Genomic DNA, 21080 nt, shown 5'->3' with positions numbered 1-21080 from the left:
ATTTTTTCCCCGACGTTTCGACACTGGGGTTTTGTGTCATCTTCAGGGGTAACTAATTGTTCGTTTTTGGTCTTATGTTTCGTCTAACTGTAACTGTCTGGTTGTTTTGTTGTTGGTACATGACAATTTTCGTTTGTCTAGTTTTGCAACGGACTGTACGCTGTTGGCGCAAATCTACTTTTTTGCGCCAACAGCGTACAGTCCGTTGCAAAACTAGACAAACGAAAATTGTCATGTCCTCTCCTCTTCTTGGCGTAACGTCCTTCTGGGACCAAGCCTGCTTCTCAGCTTAGTGTTCTATGAGCACTTCCACAGTTGTTAACTGAGAGCTTCCTCTGCCAATGACCATTTTGCATGTGTATATCGTGTGGCAGGCACGAAGATACTCTATGCCCAAGGAAGTCAAGGAAATTTCCTTTACGAAAAGATCCTGGACCGACCGGGAATCGAACCCGTCACCCTCAGCATGGTCATGCTGAATACCCGTGCGTTTACCGCCTCGGCTATATGGGCCCTCCAAATTGTCATGTACCAACAACAAAACAACCAGACAGTTACAGTTAGACGAAACATAAGACCAAAAACGAACAATTAGTTACCCCTGAAGATGACACAAAACCCCAGTGTCGAAACGTCGGGGAAACAATAAACTTCGTTTTCCGTATTTTCCGTAACGGCTACGCAAGCCGTTTAATTCCTGCAGTAAACTTCTCAGTCGATCCGCCAAGCGAACTAAAAATTTACATTTTTTGAGTTGTGAGCCTATTGCAGAAAACCGACGATATCGAGTATAAAAAACTACAAGGGTATAGCCCTAGGGGTTGTACGGAAGGGTGACGTAGGACTACTATGATTTGAATAGCGTGATGAATCATGCTGAAGAGATATTATATCCTAGAACAGTATATGATAGAACAGCGTACTATAAATATTGCTCTTGTAACTTTTGCACCAGGGAGAATATATCTGATTTTCCAAAAATTCCTTTCAGAACTACCGATAGAAATTTCACCAAAGTTGGTTACGAAACTGTAGGACAGTATATTAATCCCTACACAAGATGAAACATTATATTAAATCAAATTCTGATCAAGTATAGAACATTTTGTTTGAAACGGTAAGAATTTAATTATTTTCGAACCGATTCATTCCATATCAACTATTTAAACCTGCATACTAACCCAGCTCTGGGTTTTCTTGGTTCGTCATCTATCGGCAGCGGCCCGCCAGGTAATCGCTAGTTTCTCTTTTATTGAACTATGTTGTTGTCCTCGAAACTACAGTGAGTGAATTTTCTAGAAGAATTTCAGTGGGCCAACCGTAGTTTTCGAGACCTTCAAGTTTTATTTTCGCTAATAGTTTGCAAATAAAATTGATGTAGATGTCAGATCCACACGCACAATATCTCTGCTTTTGCAGGTTTATACAGTAATAAATAGACGCGACAAAACGCGGACCAATAAGTAGTTAATTTTAAAATGTTTTAATAAGCGAACTTGTCAATTTGATAATCTTTCCCGTTAAATAATTGTCTTGATACCGTTAATTTTATAAGAAATCAAGAGATGCACAAAACATTCGAACATGTACATCGATAAACTTTTGCTTATTGGTGGACTGGATGTGTCAATGTTTAAATATTGAACTAAGTATTTCTATAAACCTTACACATTTCGTTTAGATTTTTCGAATATTTTGATTTTTGCGGACACAATATACATTGAAGTTTGGCTGGAAAATAATGTTCATTACTTCATTAAATTTGCAATTTTTCAGAGTAGTAAAATGTCTGCAAATTTGCGATCCACTCGCAAAGTTTATGTAAATTTATATGGAATGTATCATGCATGATACAAGAAGCTATTATATTTACACTTGTAAATTTCCGCACTACAGTTTCGGCCGATTGCCGCAAAATTGCCTCCAGCCTGTTTTGGATGACACGTGCTTGCCGCCCGGTTGCTGCGATGCGAAAGGGCTCGATCGTCGGCGGCGCGGCCTCTCCTGTCCGACCGGCTTGAGTGTTCGTGTCGCTGACGACCGACGACGTGCGCGTCGCGACGTCGCGAAGTCGCGATGTCTGATGGAGCGCGAATATTGTTGTCGCGGTTGGGTCGCGGTGTTCGATGATGCGCGAATGCTGACGATTCGCATCTCTGCGCATAGGGTGCTAAACTGGTATGCCACATCTTCCTTCTCCTCTCGACAAAAAAACACCCAAAAAAAAGGTTACCATCTCCCAGCTACGGCCTTCATATGCGTCTGGAATATTATTTCGTCAACCTATTGATTTACTAAAACACAGGGTAATTGAATTGATTCTAGGCAATCGCACTAAGCCAATAACAGAAACATTTCGTTGCCAGAATCTCAGACGATCTCATGATCGTAAGAGTCGTGTGCCAGTTATATTCAAAAATTTTACTTCTTAGCTGTTGAAATTTGCTTCTTCGCGGTCCTGCATGTTTTTTTAATAAACCTGCACTTGTTTCTCACTAGAAGAACACCGGAAGGGCCCGTTCGCATGGTTGCAACCACATCTCGTCATTTAGAGACGACTATGGTTTGACCAAATGCATAAATGACCACCATGTTTTCATTATACTCCTCCATTACTGCATTACTATGTAGTTTGAATATCGACTCTTCCTTCACTCTATATTAACATTCAATCATAACGTTACTCAGGATCTCTCAGGATGCTTCTTTCGCCTTCGCTTGTCCTCACGAACATAGCTTTTAATTTAGCTTTGTGATCTCTCTAGTTGCTGTCATGGTTCTTCTTCTTCTTTTTCTTTGTGGCTCTACGTTCTCACTGGAACGACTGCTTCTCTCCAACTTTGTGTTCTTGGAGCACATTTACAGTTTTAAATTGAAAAGGAGTATTTATGAATGCGAACAAAGCATTTATTTGAGAATCCTTAAATATGTTATTATTCCATGCACGGTTTTGTTTGAAACATAATTATTCTGACTATTGTCCATGTTTCAAAATGCCCGTGTTAAGTGATTCATTTTCTAACAGGAATCGATCTGTTGATCGATTTTAATTCGCGAATTTATACAAGTTGTTTCCAACATTGCCTTTTATTTAAAAAAATGTAACTGAACATGTTTTGGCAATCTAAGTGCGGTGCATGTCTTAAAAGCTCCATATAACGTACGTATGCCTTTGCGTGGCAGTAAACTGCAAACTAAGACGTAATGAATGATGTGTTAAAGACTTTATATGTTGGTTCATATACAAGTTTTATGTCCGGTTGCTACAACATTTGGTATGTTACTTTTTCTTGATTTTTCCAACGAAATGTACCTTTCATCGTGAAACAAAACTCGCCCGAGAATACTTAATTGACATGAAATCTTTTCTAAGCGAAATCGTTCTCATTGAAACGGCTGTCTAATCAGTCCGCAATAGCACCTCATAATTACAACCCTTAGAAACCACAACATGAAACATCTGGTGGATCAGTTGAGTATTTTTCGTTTAACGGAAATTTTCCTCCACCTGCAGCGCGAATCGAGTCGTCTGGGTCACAATACGCCAACATTACTAATGTCGCTACCTGCACGACGGTTTTCCAAATCTTTTGTTTTTATGCATGCAACATTATAGGGCACATTCAACTTGTGAAAGAAGCGTTCAATGCTGTTCAAACAACTCCGGGATTTCCGGGAATCTATAAAAATTGTACAGTAACTTTTATATTTTCCATAGTTTCTCAATCCGAGATACTTCTTATTTCGGTGACTTTCCAAGCACATCCGAGGCTATCAGTACACCACAAAGGCGGACGCATAACCACGTCCGCTGGGTTTCTTTCTAAGGAGTCGCAACAAGCACTATTTGCTGTCGTTGTCGCAAGTCGTACGAACATGAATACACGTGAGCATCCTGTAGCTTCTCGTTAAAATCAAGAAATGAATTCCTTTACAATATCGACGGTAGTCCAAACGCTTCTGAAATTGCGCACACAAGTCCATGTATGCGGATTTATGAACATTGAGCTGCCACTTCTCGAGCTTCGATCTGCATCTTCTGATGGTAATCCACATGCATAAGATGCTCTTCAATACGAGCACTCAATCAAAAGCACAACCACGTGCATAACGTCTGGATTTTTTTTTTTAATTTATCAACGATACTTCAATCTCGTACGGATCTTCACACTCCGATGTCGCTGTTCGTGTGAGGCTTTGTTCCATTCTCCCCCGGCGGAACTCCAATCTCGCCGGATCCTCACACAAGTCCATGTGTGGTTCTTTTCACTTTCTCCCGGCGGATCTCCAATCGCGCCGGATCTTCACACAAGTCCATGTGTGGATTTTTCCATTTTCCCCCGGCGGAACTCCAATCGCGCCGAATCCTCACACAAGTCCATGTGTGGTTCTTTTCACTTCCCCCCGGCGGAACTCCAATCTCGCCGGATCCTCACACAAGTCCATGTGTGGTTCTTTTCACTTCCTCCCGGCGGATCTCCAATCGCGCCGGATCTTCACACAAGTCCATTTGTGGATTTTTCCATTTCACCCGGCGGAACTCCAATCGCGCCGAATCCTCACACAAGTCCATGTGTGGTTCTTTTCACTTCCCCCCGGCGGAACTCCAATCTCGCCAGATCCTCACACAAGTCCATGTGTGGTTCTTTTCACTTCCTCCCGGCGGATCTCCAATCGCGCCGGATCTTCACACAAGTCCATGTGTGGATTTTTCCATTTCACCCGGCGGAACTCCAATCGCGCCGAATCCTCACACAAGTCCATGTGTGGTTCTTTTCACTTCCCCCCGGCGGAACTCCAATTACGCCGAATCCTCACACAAGTCCATGTGTGGTTCTTTTCACTTCCCCCCGGCGGAACTCCAATCACGCCGAATCCTCACACAAGTCCATGTGTGGTTCTTTTCACTTCCTCCCGGCGGAACTCCAATCGCGCCGGATCTTCACACAAGTCCATGTGTGGATTTTTTCCATTTTCCCCCGGCGGAACTCCAATCACGCCGAATCCTCACACAAGTCCATGTGTGGTTCTTTTCACTTCCCCCCGGCGGAACTCCAATTACGCCGAATCCTCACACAAGTCCATGTGTGGTTCTTTTCACTTCCTCCCGGCGGAACTCCAATCGCGCCGGATCTTCACACAAGCCCATGTGTGGATTTTTTCCATTTTCCCCCGGCGGAACTCCAATCACGCCGAATCCTCACACAAGTCCATGTGTGGTTCTTTTCACTTCCCCCCGGCGGAACTCCAATCTCGCCGGATCTTCACACAAGTCCATGTGTGGTTCTTTTCACTTCCCCCCGGCGGAACTCTAATCGCGCCGGATCTTCACACAAGTCCATGTGTGGATTTTTCCATTTCACCCGGCGGAACTCCAATCGCGCCAGATCCTCACACAAGTCCATGTGTGGATTTTTCCATTTTCCCCCGGCGGAACTCCAATCGCGCCGAATCCTCACACAAGTCCATGTGTGGTTCTTTTCACTTCCCCCCGGCGGAACTCCAATCTCGCCGGATCCTCACACAAGTCCATGTGTGGTTCTTTTCACTTCCTCCCGGCGGAACTCCAATCGCGCCGGATCTCCACACAAGTCCATGTGTGGATTTTTCTATTTCACCCCGGCGGAACTCCAATCGCGCCAGATCCTCACACAAGTCCATGTGTGGCTCTTTTCATTTTCCCCCGGCGGAACTCCAATCGCGCCAGATCCTCACACAAGTCCATGTGTGGATTTTTCCATTTCACCCCGGCGGAACTCTAATCGCGCCAGATCCTCACACAAGTCCATGTGTGGTTCTTTTCCATTTTTTTTTTTCAATCAGCACTCATAACCTCTCGTGCTCTCAGCGTCATTGCACAATCAAATAGCATTACTTTGCGAGTATGAAAAAAAAATCACTTCCACCAAATATGCTTACCATTTCGCTTATATTGGAATATGTTTTCGGCCTTCACAATTTATTTGCTCTTAAAACTTTAAGCAGCAAACCTGGCAGGATCACCAATGTAAATTTCCGCACTACAGTTTCGGCCGATTGCCGCAAAATTGCCTCCAGCCTGTTTTGGATGACACGTGCTTGCCGCCCGGTTGCTGCGATGCGAAAGGGCTCGATCGTCGGCGGCGCGGCCTCTCCTGTCCGACCGGCTTGAGTGTTCGTGTCGCTGACGACCGACGACGTGCGCGTCGCGACGTCGCGAAGTCGCGATGTCTGATGGAGCGCGAATATTGTTGTCGCGGTTGGGTCGCGGTGTTCGATGATGCGCGAATGCTGACGATTCGCATCTCTGCGCATAGGGTGCTAAACTGGTATGCCACAACACTATTCCACTTTATGCAACATTTTGGCTTGGAGACTGGGTCGGTTTTGACACATTTGTGACTCGGCGCATCGTCTTAGAAAATTATTCAATTCACTCTTGTGGGAAACATTTTCGAAGCCCTTAGAAGGGCTGTTTAATTTTATTTGTTGTAGAATAATCGTTCAATTATTGCATACTTAAGGTGAAATTCGGTAGCTATTTATGTTAACCAAATCCAGAACGGCATCGGTGGCGTTGACTCAGATGGTGGGTTTCCAATGGCAAAGTGAAGCCGATGCCGCTGCTGTTGCTGCTCCCATGCTAAGACCAAGAGGCCGTGGGCCTCCAAAGGACTGGGGCAATCGGAGGCCCATTCTTCGGTAAACGATATTATTGTTGCTGCTATACTGGCACGGTTCGTCAAGAAGGGCCTGAAGAACGGCGTTCGGCGAGAAGGGCACGTTGGTTGGTCAAAAGGTAGAAGAATAAGAAGAAAGTAGTTAGAAACCGACTGGCGAGAAGAAAGGCAGTACCATCAATTTTCAAAGACTGCTGCCAAGTCTCCTACCTATTTATTTACCATTCAGTCCTTTTCAGAACTACCGATAGAAATTTCACTCAAAAGTTAATCATTATTTTCCGCACTGCGACTTCGTAGTAGTTGGTTTCTAGGGGAATTCGGTAATAACTCTTGCAGAAAATTCAGAATTGTAGCCCTCACAAGGACTGTTTGAATTTGATTTCGCGAAACCAAAGTGTGATCAACTTGCTGAAGAGATTTGTTCGACGATGGTGCTGGCTCCGATGTCGAAATTTCAATTCACGCGGAACCGGGTTAGCTTCGATGAAGTAAATAATTATTCCCAGTTGCTGTCTTACCCATCCGCTACTGCACTGGGAAAATGCGAATGAACCACCGCCATCTGTTTGATTGCCGGCGGTGCGTCAACCGCGCCCAGCGGCGCTTTTGCAATAGTTTGTTTCAAAATGTTGGCACTTGCTAGGAAAATTCGGTATTAACTCTTGTGGAAAATTGGATTTATAGCCCTTAGAAGGACTGTTTAAATTTGATTTCGCAAAATCAAATCTACTCGAAATCTTGGAGATCACTTGCTTCAACGATGGTGGAAGTGCAAATGACGCGCTCCGATGATGAAAATTTCACCACCACCGGCACTACCGCTACTCCTCGGTTTGTAGCGATGCGTCCATCCGTCCGTCCGACCGACCATCTTCCGCGCTCGACAGTGTGACGAAGAATGGGCAAGCGAAACGCAAAAGCGCTCTCGCCGACCCCACCGCACTCGACGACGCACGGAAGAATACTGATCGAAAACGAGGAAGAAGATTTTAATTTATACTCCGCGAGCGCGCTCCGCTGAAGCGTTCTCCTCGAGGCATCGAAGAAGACTGATGGAAGATGAGAAGAAGCAGTTAGCTTTTATACGCCGCAAAAATTTGGATTCCCCTCTCGCTCGTGATTGGCTAGATGAGAGAGGGGTAAAAATCAGTGATGCCATGCAGTTTTACCTGCAATCAAAGAGATGTAGCACAAGTTAATAATTATTTAACATTATTAAACTAATTCTAATATGTAGACAGCGCATTATTCATAAATTATCTTTGACTGTTTATGTTTTATACGATTTTCAATATTGGCCAAATCAGTAAAAATTAATTCAAATTTTTGCGGTGGAAAATTATATTGAAGTTTGGCAACACCGGTCAATGATTTTCATTTCTTCAATCCAAAATGTTCTGAGTTGAAGAAAATTGATGATTTTTAATGTTCTTTATATAATTTAATTTATTTTAATTATTTCATATCACTCAGCTTCGGTAGATTCAATTTAAAATCTATCATAGATGCGAGAAAGCGCGATTTAATTTCCACACGACGCCTTCGTACAAGTTGGTTTTGAAATGTTGGCACTTTCTAGGAAAATTCGGTAACAACTCTTGCAGAAAATTCAGAATTGTAGCCCTTATAAGGACTGTTTAAATTTGATTTCGCGACACCCAAATGTGGTCCACTTTCAGAAGGAATTTGGTCATCGAAGATGCTGGCTCCTGTCGAAATTGTAACTCACGCGGGACCGGGTTAGCTCCGATGAAGTAAATAATTATTCCCAGTTGCAGTCTTACCCTTCCGCTGCCGCACTGGGAAAAGGCGAATGAGCCACTGCCACCTGCTCGGTAGCCGGCGGTGCGTCTACCGCGCCCAGCGGCGCTTTTGCAGTTGTTTGTTAAAATGTCGGCACTTGTTGAAAATTCGTTATTAACTCCTGTGGAAAATTCGATTTCTAGCCCTTAGAAGGACTGTTTAAATTTGATTTCGCAAAATCAAATCTGCTTGAAAACTTGGAGATCACTTTCTTCGACGATGGTGCTGGCTCCGTTGTTGCAAGTGCAAATGACGCACGCTCCGATGATGACAATTTGATTTCACCGCCGCCGCTACTGCTCGGTTGGCAGCGTCCGTCCGGCCGACCGTCTGCCGCGCTCGACAGTGTGGTGAAGAAAGGGCAAGCGGAACGCAAAAGCGCTCTCGCCGACCCCACCGCACTCGACGACGCACGGAAGAACACTGAGCGAAAGCGAGAAGAAGATTATAATTTATACTCCACGAGCGCTTCGCTGATGCGTTCTCCTCGAGGCATCGAAGAAGACTGATGGAAGATGAGAAGAAGCAGAATGCTTTTATACCGCAAGGAAAAATCCAAAAATGTGCTTGCACGTGATTGGTCAGTGAAAAGATGGGTCAACAATTTTCAATTTTTCAATAGTTTATGATTGAAAATAGTAACTTTCAAGTATTGTAGCAAATTGTTGTGCAGTTTTCCTATCGATTCGAGCTATAATCCGAAAAATCCATCGATTACTTTTTGAGTTATTAACGTTTGAAATCTTTCATAATTTCGTTACATGCTCGATTTTTCGTTTTTGCAAAGTGTACCCCGGTATAGAAAATAAAGACGTAGTCCTACGTCAAAACTAAAATTCTTACCTTGATTGAATGCTAAAGCAGGAACATAAATGACAACAGGCATCCACAGCAACTGAAACAAGAGAACAAGCCACAGCATTTCACTTTTTCAAAAACTTATTTGGAAACAAACAGTTTATATACCAACGGTCGAATTTACTTACGCATGCCACCATAAAGAGCACCGATCCGAAAACTCGCATCCGTTTGTCGAACCGCATCTGCAAATACTGAAAAGCAAGCAAAGCTTTGTAACGAACGCTTCAAACCAACATCAAGAGGGGCTTTCTCTCATTCAATAGTTTCAAAGCTCACTCGTCCTCCAGTCACGACGAAAGCTTTATTCTCTTAAAATAAAATCACATTCACACCGAATCACAGTAGCACCGCAAGCTCCAACCCGTCTCACAGCTGAATGTCTTTCGTCTCGAACTCGTGTATAACCTCGGTCACGTTTCTCACTTTGCTCGGCTGATAGTACTTCTGGATGAACGGTGCCAGCAACTGGGGGTCCACATGTTGCTCCTCGGGGTTCATCCCGACAGTAAAACTCATTACAACCGAGCTCAGGTATCCAATGATCGTCGGTACCATGGAACCGATCAGGGTGTAGTAGAGGAACGATACGTGATGGAGCGATTTTTCCACATGGGTACCGGAACCATCCGGAGGGAAGGATACCGTTCGGTTCAGTGGGGTGAAATCGTACGCGCATCCTTCCACGGTTACTGGCTTTTCGGCAAACACCATTTCACCGAGAGCGATTGAAATTTGCGACCGAATGACGATGTAGGACATGGTGGCTAATCCTCCGATGGTTCCGATGATGGCGCACTGGAATTAATAAATTGATTAGTTATTTTGGAGGCTACAGTGACTCTTTTTCTTATGTCTATGCTTGCAGGACGATGTTTTCAAAGCAAACAGTTGAAAATCCATTATAAATTGTGTTACTTGTGAATAAAATAAATGATAATAAAATTAATAGATCGGGTGAGAAATCCTAATTTGAACCATTTTGAGATTCATTACTTTAAAGTGATACATCAAGAAATCCCATTGCAATTTTGCATACAAACTTTAGAGGCAGAAATCTAACGAACGAAGCATCAATTCAAGCCGCAATTGTTTATCCTGACTTTGCTCACTTGCAAAAAGGCAGATTTTCCAAATCGAGTGCATTTGTTTACGAATTTTTAAGATTGGTGCTCTTGAAAACGTGAGTAAGGGTCCAAGACTACAAGTTGGCCATTGTGGCAGCCATATTTGTGTTCCCTGATATTTCTTCTTAACCGTAATGTGGCCGACAGGGTACCTGGGTACCCAGCGCCCATTTAAGAAGCACGGTGCAGAAAAAAGCAAAAAGTTTGTCGAACACATTACGGTTAAAACAATTTTTACAGATAACATATGTATGTAGCAATTCAAATATTAGGAAAAGAATTTCTACAGAACCAGTATCTAGTGGATGTATATGAAACTACCAAGGAATTGGCATCCCTATCCACCCAATACAATGTTTTCGTAGCCGACATAACTGTGGCTCAAGTGTAGGGCTCAAGCTGACAACCTATCTTTCAACACAGCATCACAGTTTTATTGCAGGGTAAGAAAAAAGGAGACTATAACGGTCCCCTGGAAACTACTTGACAGAATTTTATCCAACAAACTTTAAACTTAAATTTAAATAACTTCAAAAATCTCAAACAATGAGCATGCCACTTTGAGACGAAATTCAGCTACAATTGAACATCTGTTAGAATAGAAAATTTTCTTCTCTATCAAATATTGATATTCAACACCAAGCACATTGACTGGGAGAAGTACGCGGAAGCAATCATCGACGGTGGGCAATCGGTAGAAGTTCTTACACCGCGGGAAGAGTATCGGTTTCTATCCGAGCTGATCATCAGTAGCGCAACAACGTCGACCAGTACCAGGTCCGTCGGTTCGCAGGAAACCCCCCAATCCGTGGTGGGATAGTGAGTGTACAGAAATCTGTCGCGAGAAATCCGCGGCGTTCAAAGAGTTTCGAAAACGCGGTTCGGTCGAAAACTTTAAGCGGTACGCTTCCCTTCGAAGCAAGTTTGAGAACTTAGTCAAGGCGAAGAGACATCAATGAGAACTCTTTGGAACGTCGGGAGAAGAATGCGTAACGCGTCGTCGGTAAACGAGGATAGAGAAAGCTCTTCTCGATGGATTCTCAAGTTCGCAAAAAAAAGTTTGTCCACATTCCGTACCCATTGAGCGAATAATTCGTGATGTTTTCGAGGATAGGGACGACATGGATAGGCCGTTTTCGATGGTTGAATTCTCACTTGATCTTCTTTCATGTAACAATTCCGCTCCAGGAATGGATCGAATTAAGTTCAACTTGCTTAAAAACCTTCCCGACGTCGCTATGAGGCTCTTGCTGAACTTGTTCAATCAGTTCCTGAATAACAACATCGTTCCGGATGATTGGAGACAAATGAGGGTGATAGCTGTTCAAAAACCCGGGAAACCCGCGTCGGATCATAATTCGTACCGTCCAATCGCGATGTTGTCTTACCTACGGAAGTTGTGGGAGAAGATGATTCTCTTTCGACTGGACAAATGGGTTGAATCGAGGGGCATGTTGTCTGATACACAATTTGGTTTCTGCTGAGGCAAAGGAACGAACGACTGTCTTGCGTTACTTTCTTCAGAAATTTAGCTTGGCTTTGCTCAAAATCAGCAAATGGGCTTAGTAATTTTGGATATTAACCCTAAAAGGGATACCTTCATGGCCTCAGTTTCGCCACCTCGCTGAGTGTGTTCCATCAAAGACGAGCTCTGAAAGCGCCTGGGGTCCAAATGGACCCCAGGTATCCCTTTTAGGGTTAAGGGGGCTTTTGATTCAGTTTGTGTTGATGTTCTTTCCGACAAACTACACGAATGTTGCCTTTCACCAATTTTGAACAACTTTTTGTACAATTTGCTGTTTGAGAAGCAGATGAGTTCTGCTCATGGTGACTTGACAGTTTCACGAGCTAGCTACATGGGTCTTCCCCAGCGTTCATGTCTAAGCCCCCTTCTTTACAACTTTTGTGTTAGAGATATAAATGATTGTCTCATGGAAAATTGCACGTTAAGACAGCTTGCGGATGACTGTGTTGTTTCTATAACGGGATCAATAGCAGTCGATCTGCAAGGACCACTACAGGATACTTTGGTCAATTTGTCTACTTGGGCTCTCAAGCTGGGTATCGAATTCTCTCCGGAGAAAGCTGAGATGGTTGTCTTTTCTAAAAAACATAAACCAGCTAAGTTTCCGCTCGTTCTGATGGGTAAGACAATCACTCATAGCATGTCTTCACAAAACCTCGGCGTCTGGTTCGACTCCAAATGCACCACTTATCACTGGATTTGCTATTATAACCACAATAAAATGCACTTTCCGCACCTCCACTAGTTCTTCACGAATAAAAACTCATGAGTGTTTCTGTTTTTGTTTTGCTTCTTACTCACGAAGCAGGTGGGTGCGAATAAACTCACACACTGTTTACTCTCGGAATCGTGAGTAAGCCTTGTGTTGGCTTTACACTGGCGAATTGCTTCATGATGAGAGTAATTCCATCACTGATCTGATACAGAAATGCCAAAAACGAATCAACTTTATGCGAACCATTACCGTAAAATGGTGGGGAACGCACCCGGAAGGTCTGATCAGGCTGTACCATTCTATCGGTTTTAGAATACGGTAGTTTTTGTTTTCAATTCGCGGCGAAAATACACATGCTGAAGCTTCAACGAATTCAATACCGTTGCCTTCGGATCGCGTTAGGTTGCATGAACTCGACTCACACAATGAGTTTAGAGGTACTTGCTGGTGTAAAGCCTCTGACAGACCGCTTTGCGGAGTTGTCGTTCTGGTGCCTCATCTGATGTGAGGTTGTGAATCCATTTGTCATTGAAAACTTCGAAAAGCTGCTTGAACAGAACCCTCAAACTCGTTTTATGAGTGTGTACTACTGGTACATGACGCTGGAGGTAAGCCTCCGGTTAACACCAATCGTGACAACTTCTCAGACTTCGGCAGCTCCTCTGTGGGTTTTGATCTCTCTATGAAGAATGAGATCACTGGTATACCAGAATGTTTCGGTTTCAAAAACCGATTATTCGACTGGATTTGGTGTCTACGACGAATTTCATAACGCCACCTTCATGCCTCAAAAGCCCTGTTCTGTAGACGTAGCTGAGCTAGTGGCTATATACTACACCTTAGAGTACATTAGCACTCTTCCACCTGAGCACTACTTCATTTTTACCGACAGTCTAAGTTCTCTGGAGGCTGTTCGGTCTATGAAACGGATGAAGCACTCAGCGTACTTCCGGAATGGAATACGCCAGGTCTTGAGTGCTTTGTCCAAACGCTCATATGTACATCATCACCATAGCTTGGGTCCCTTTCACATTGCTCAATTCCGAGCAATGAGAAAGGGGATTCTCTGACTAAGGTGGGCGCTAGCGAAGGCGATATTTACGAGCGTCAAATCGCCTTCGTCGATTTTTTTTTTGCATTGGCCCGTCAGGAGACCTTGATCAGCTGGCAACACAAATGGAGAGATGGAGAGATGGGTAGATGGTTGCACTCCATCATTCCACAGGTGTCGAAGAAGCCATGGTTCAAAGGGTTGGATTTAGGCCGCGATTTCATTCGTGTGATGTGTCGGCTGATGTCCAACCACTATTTGTTGAATGCACATACCTTCCGTATTGGGCTCTCAGAAAGCAATCTCTGTGTCTGTGGCGTGGCTTACCAGGATATCGAACATGTCGTGTGGGGATGCAATGAGTATCGTGAGGTCAGATCTGAGCTGCATGAAATTCTCCGGGTCCGAGGAAAACAACAGAAACCCGTTAGAGAAGTGTTAGCAGGACTTGATTTGGAATACATGAACCTGATTTACCAGTTTTTGAAACGTGTTGATGTCAGAGTTTGATGTAGTACATTCCTTGTTTTCGTTGTCCGCCTTTTGGTTTTGTTGTTCGCCCCTGTCTGTCGTCACCCCCTTCCGTTTGTCCTCTTCTTGTCGTTGTCTACCGATAAACTTATTTTTTTTTGGTTCCGTTACAGATATGGACAGTTTGTCCCATCAATGTTTTACTATAATTTAGCAAACAATTTACTTTTAAACCCATAAATCCCTCCTTCCCTATTTTTTTTTTCAATCCTTAACCTAGAAACAGCCGCGAGTTCTAAAATCCACACTTTTCTCTAGACATCTATGAACTAGATGAGGTAGGAGTTTTATGACCAAAACGACATGCAGACATTGCCAATGTGGAATTATAATTTAGTCCGCGAATGAACAATTTGACCTCGGTTTACGGTACTTTTTGTGCAAATATTGTTGGTAAATTGCCGGGGCCCGTGGCGCAAGAGGTCACATGTTTGCTTCATAAGCAGATGGTCATGGGTGCTATCCCAGCCCCGGCACTTTTGTCAGTTGCTTTTTCCTCTGAGAGCAGCTGACACTGACCCTCTTCTGAGCCTACGGCTCAAACGAACCCGGATACTTGGAAATCGGCGAACGGCAACTCATAATGGACCTCCAATCGGACTAGAAATAGGAACAACCAACAGCCACACATCAACATCATCGTGCTCATCATTCTACCGTGGACAGGGTAGAAAAGTGAATGCAGCTCAAAGGCACCAGTTCGATATAGGGGGCGTCCATAAATGACGTAGCTTTTTTTAAGCGATTTTTAATACCCCCCTCCCCCCTCGTAGCATTTCGTCACAAATTTAGATACCCCTCTCTATAAATGACGTAGCTTGTTAAACAACCCCCCCCCCCTCAACAAAATTTTCATGTCAAAAGACAAGTAACCAAAAATAACTCGAAACTTTGTTCTGATTTTAATTTTAACTTGTGTGTTTAACGAATATTATGAAAAAAACTACAATAGCAAGAAAACATTGCCGACTGTGGAGCGGATCTGGTGTGATAGTTAATGAACGTGACTATCACGCCGAGGACCTGAGATAGAATCTCACTAATGACAAACTCGCAAAATGTGAGTTTTTCCTTCGGAAGGGAAGTAAATCATCATCAAGACCATAGGTGCAACCGGAGGAGATTATCACCAAAGCTAATGACTGAATAAACCACCCAATTCCGAAGAACAGGAAGATGCTGCTCCCAACACAGTTCAATCAATACCATATTTGAATGAAATTCACCATGACGATCGAAGGACACTGCAGGAGTTTCTTCTAAAATTCTTTCAGCAGTTCATTCTGGAATTTTTCAAGGAGTTTTTTTTTTTGGGATTCCCATTTTTGAGAATTCCTCCCTTTTTAATTTCTCCAACACTTCCTGCTGAGATTTCTACAAGAATTTCCTTTTGGGATTCCATTTGAGATTTCCTCCTTTTTGTATTCCTGGGTTCCTACAAAGATCCCTCCAAGAACTCCTTCCGAAGTTCCTTCTTAGATTCCACCAAAAATTCCTTCTGAGATTTCTCCGGAGTTTTTTTTTTCTAAGGTTTGATAAAAAGTTTATCTATGGTTTCCTTCGGGAGTTATTTCAAGGTTTTCTTTTCCTCTGTTCCACCAGCACTTTCTTTGGATATCTCTTCAGGGGTTTTAACCTGAATTTATTTTGAGATTCCATCAGAACTTCTTTCTGGGTTTCCTAAAGAAGTCCCTTTCGGGACTCCTCCAGGAGATCCTTCTTGGTTTCTTTCAGGAATTCACTCAGATATTCATGCTGAGATCTCTGCAGCAAACCCCTCCGGCATTCTTTCAAAACCTCTCCAGGAGTTCTTTTTCGGATTCCTTCGGGAATTCTTTCCTAGATTCTTCTGAGATTCCTCGAAAACTTCCTTCTAGGATTTATCCAGGTTTTTTTCAGGACTCCTCCAGGAACTTTTTCCGGCATCCCTCCATTCACTCCTTCTGGAATTCCCCCAGGATTTCCTGTCTTAGATTTTATCAGGAGTTCTATCTGGATATCTTCCAGGATTCCCCAAAAGTTATTTTCGGGGTTCCTTCAAAAATTCCTTCCGGGTTTCCTTCAATTTCGTGTTTACTTCAGAAATTGAACCAGGAGTTTCTTCTGAGACTCTACAAATAGCTCCTTCTGAGATTCTTCCAAGAAATTATTCAAGATTTCTCCAAAAGTTCCATCTAGCATTGCTCCAGGAACTTCTCACGATACTTCTTTGGGAATTTCTCTATGATTTCTTCTCAAGATTCCTCCAGGAATTTCTTCTGATATACTTCTGAAAGTTCCTTGGGAGATTCCTTTCGAGATTCCTCCAAATCTTTTTGGAATGTTTCCAGAAGCTTTTTATGGGATTCCCAGTAGGAATTCCTTAAAAATGTTATCCTTCCCGAGTAGGAGAGAATAGCTGAAGAATACCAAACTCAGGTATGGAAAACTGAATACCTACAACCTAAATGAGGTATTAATAAGCCCTGCATAAGAGGTAAAATACCTAAAATAATAACTGGTGTGTATTCTGTGCATAACACGTGAATAATGGCATCAAGCAGTCCTCAACACCAAACCAATAACTCGTCGAGGTATTTTATAAACACTTAGAAAATACCAAAATAAGTTATTTTCAATAATTAGTTAACTGGGTAACCGACCAATACCTCGCGTTGGTATGATACCTGATTTTGGTATGCTGCAGTTATGTGTCAGTTATTTGTTCCTGCTCGGGTTCTCCTGTTGGGGAAATCTATAAAGAACACCATGAGAAATTGCTTTCAAAGCCGCTAGAGGAGCTCCTTCAGAAATTATTGGAGGAATTCTTCGAGGAAGTCCTGTAGAAACTGTATAAGGAACTCCAAGAATAATGCCACAATGTCAAAAACTTAGAATTTTTTTGCTTTGCAACCTTAGCGACGTGCAGTGCAAGCAGCAAACTATTGGTCGTGAGAAGCATTTAAGTGAAATTGATTTTCATACACATTATTCTTTCATTATTCATTATTCTTTACGCAGGATTTCAAAACCATTTTCTCAGATACAGTTGTTGCATCCGATAGCTGAATGTCTTATGAAAGGAAGCCGGCATTTATGTACTATATATATTTATTTATTTTTTATTTACTGAATAATGATACTTAATGCAAGTAAAAGTTTTATTGATAACGAAATACTTTTTTTTTTTCAATGAGCTTAGTAGAAAGCTACGTAGCATATCTTTAACCCCTACTCCCCTATCGTCACACTTCGTCACAAAATCACAAACACCCCCCTCCCCCCTAAAAAGCTACGTCATTTATGGACGACCCCATAGTAAAATTAAAACAGAATACACAGTAAAACCGCTCAGCACTAAAATGTGTAAGCCCTACTCATAAGTGCATAATTTCCAGACCACACAAAAATGTGTTACAGTTACACATTCTCAAAAACAGCTCGTACACTCGTCTAGATGCGAAATGTCGATATTTTTTTTGTTTTCCAAGGTCACTAGTAAACCTAGCTAGATTGCTGTACAAAAAAAATTGCGAATTTAACGATTTTGCGGGCACAGGAGCTGATTTTGTGAATGTGCAAGGGTTACACATTTTTGGTGTAGTCTGGAAATTATGCACTTTAGTGCTGAGCGGCGTTAGCGTGTACATTTAGGTGCTGTAAAAAGTGTAAGTGCAGCTGCCAATTGGAATCGCTCACGTAGTGCGCTAGTGGACAAAAGATCTAAAGGTTAAGTGATTACGGATAAAAAAGGTAGTAAATAGTTTTCAGTAATACGACTAGGTAAAATTGACTTGAAAAAAGCGTTATTTTCAACGAAAATAAACTACTGAAAAGCTGATTTCCATATAAAATGTGACAGTGAACTACAAAAATTGTAAGTAATGTTATAGCAAGATTTTAACATTTTCGAAGCACGTGGAAAAAAGTTGGCGTTCGGCCATTAGGCCGTTTGGCCAAATTATGGTCAACAGAATTCAGAGTAAGTTTTTGACATTCTAATGCCAATATGGTCATCAGAAATATTTCCTTCTTTTAATCGTAGGCTATTCTTTCTAGTTTAGCCATTCAGGAATCAGCTGGTGTTGAAACAGTCAACATTTCATCAAAGATTGTTCCTTCTTTGAGTCAGAGACTGTTCTTTCGAGATACATAATGCGGAGAACAAGGGCATGGTCGTTTGAGTTCATCAATGATTTTTCGGCCAAACGGCATGCGGCCAAATGGCATTCGGCCAAATGACCCTTTCAGCCGAACGGCATTCAGCCGAATGGCATTCGAGCATCTTTTAAACCCATTCAACCATTCATCCATCAGCACGGGTCGCCTGACACCTTGGATTGGGGTCCCCTGCTTGGTGGACTTTTACCCCCGGAACAGGAGGTCCGTAGTGCTAAGGTACACCGGGGCAAGTTGAAACACGAAGTTTTAAAATACTTTTAAATACAATTAGGTAATTTTTCTTTCGCCGAAAGATTGTTTGAATCAAAAACTATGTGTTATGGCAGTCAAGCTGTTTACCATCATTGGATAACATCATATTAGCTATTTGATCTTACCCCACCCGTTTCAATTTGCCCCGGTGTACCTTATTCTAAGCCGTCACATACATGGGCAGCGTCCTGTTTCATTTTATAGAACGAGAAAATGCGCTTAAATCTAGGCAGAGGGACTTGGACACACTGAAGATATCCAGACGCTTTCGACCAGCTCCCATATGTCTATTTTTCCAATTTGGTTGGCCAAAACAGAAACCAAAGTTGAGAAAATGGTAAAAACTGTCGAAGTGCTTCTATTTAAGGCTAGTGCCACTTTTGATGCAAAAATCAAGTATATGCTTGACTTCCGCATTTTTCCGTCAAAATATAGTTTGAAAACTTTCATTTACGGACCCTATTACTCTTGCTCGGGACCATAAGGCCGAAACGGTTAACGTGCAAGCATTCAGCAAACCCCGATACCCGGTCGGTCCAGAAACTATGGAAGTTGTTTGACTTCCTAGGGTATAAAGACCATTGTACCTACCACATGATTTACACATGCAAAATAGTCATTGGCAGAGGAAACTCTTGGTAAATAATTGTGGAAGTGTTCATGGAACCCTACGCTGTCGTATTCTTGATTTCAAGAAATAGTAGGTATGCTAGCCATTAAATGAATTGTCAACTGTTTGATTTGAATGAGCTTTTTTAAAAGAAAAGTAAAGTCCTGAGTTTCACGAATCCTTAAACATAAAAATAGGCATCTACTTACCGTTCCATTTATCCGAGGGAAGAACATTCCCATCACGAAAAGCCCAAACAAAGGTCCAAGCGTCACCGGTCCCAAACTCATCGACAGCTGCAGGACGGCTCCCATTTTTTCGACCACCATCACCAGCACCACCGCCAAAGCACCAAAGATGAGCACAGTCACGCGCATAAGATAGCGCACTTGAATTTCGGACAGGGGCCGCTTAACGAACGGTTTGCAGAAATCTTCCAAAACAATTGCTGATAGGGAGTTGAGAGCGGTTGATAGTGAGCTCAGAGCAGCGCTGAAAATTCCAGCTACGAATAAACCGGCAAGACCGGGGTAGATGGCCAAAACTTCCATCACTAGCAGGGGCACCAGTTGGTCTTTCGCTTTAGCCAGACCAGTGCTCAGTGGGTCACAATCGTGGTACATGGCGTAGATCAGTAGTCCGTTATAGCAGCACAGGGAAAGTACAGCAGTTGTTCCGACAAGGAACAACACCAGAGCTTTCCGCGCTGATCGCAGACTAGGCAGAGAGAGGTAACGCTGGATCATGTTCTGGTTAGTGGCATTGGTAGACGTCCAGAAAAATGTACCACCTATGAACAGGTTCCAAAAAGTGTTCCTTTCGGTGGGATCCAGGTTAAAGCTACAAATAGAATGTTGTTGAATACAAACAAAAGTGCTTGGAATTGTATGGGATCATACTCGGGTTTGTCGAACCGTTGTCCCAAAGAGTTCCGTTCAATGACCACACTCAGGCCTCCCACATCCATGGTTCCCTTGATGATAACGATGATCATTGCACCGACCATGATCGAGGTCTGAATAACATCTGTCCAAACGACGGCCTTCAGCCCACCCTGAAATCAGGAGAAAAGGATTAGGCTAGGAACAGATCGGAAAACTTCACCACTACAACTCACCACACTGGTGTAGAAAATGCACACCAAGCAGACAATGGGCGTGATGACGTGAATATTTACCCCCGACACTGTTGAGAAAAAGATAAGAACAGTGAGTGTAAGTTGTGGAGCAAATGCGATTTGAATTTATTTACCTTGATTAAATGCCAAAGCGGGAACATACACCACGATCGGTAGCCAAAGGATCTAGAAATATTTACCAAGAGTGGAAGGTAAATTTTGTTATACAAAAACTAAAGAAATATTCGGAATAGGCACATACCGAAGCCATTGTAAAAAGGATGGATCCAATCAGTCGCATCCGTTTATCGAATCTCAACTGCAAATACTGGAAATAAATCAAAGAAAGACGGTAGTATGAAAAAAATGGAATTGCAGTTTATGTTTTTTTAAGTATCAACAACAGCGTATCAGTTACGAGACTACGCAAAAAGGGTGATAAGACTCCCACTTGAGGGCATCCACAAACCCCCAAATTCCTAATTGCTGTTTTACGTAATTTAGAGAAGAGATATCAGTTTTCAGATGTACGTGCGGCTTCCTTTGTAAAATCGGAGGACACGTTGTCAAAACCATCTTAAATATTTAAGAAATCCTCAAGAAAGATTGCTGTTGAGTGGAAGTGTTCTCGATATCGCGAACAACTTTGTCTAAAAAAATCACAGCGA

The 21080-nt window shown here is 42.7% G+C and overlaps 1 protein-coding gene across 3 annotated transcripts in view; it reads right to left on the bottom strand.

The window, feature by feature from the left end:
• The window catches only part of LOC109398859 (sodium-coupled monocarboxylate transporter 1), a 53345-nt gene that overhangs the window by 17542 nt on the left and 14723 nt on the right, over positions 1-21080 (bottom strand). For 2 of the 3 annotated variants that reach the window (XM_062856275.1, XM_062856276.1), the window contains exons 4-9: positions 20675-20740; positions 20547-20598; positions 20413-20480; positions 20195-20349; positions 19505-20135; positions 9609-10121 (exon numbers count right to left, since the gene is read on the bottom strand). In XM_062856275.1, the coding sequence (XP_062712259.1) occupies positions 9693-10121; positions 19505-20135; positions 20195-20349; positions 20413-20480; positions 20547-20598; positions 20675-20740 (1401 nt within the window). In that variant the 3' untranslated portion in view covers positions 9609-9692. Of the gene's footprint in view, positions 1-9308; positions 9361-9451; positions 9518-9608; positions 10122-19504; positions 20136-20194; positions 20350-20412; positions 20481-20546; positions 20599-20674; positions 20741-21080 lie in introns of those variants that run through there. The other variant, XM_062856277.1, reaches the window with a different exon arrangement.

The sequence above is a fragment of the Aedes albopictus genome, chromosome 3 (assembly GCF_035046485.1).
Source record: "Aedes albopictus strain Foshan chromosome 3, AalbF5, whole genome shotgun sequence".
Lineage (NCBI taxonomy): Eukaryota > Metazoa > Arthropoda > Insecta > Diptera > Culicidae > Aedes > Aedes albopictus.
Note: the sequence above shows the minus strand (reverse complement) of the source record. Positions and strands in the feature narration are given on the sequence as shown.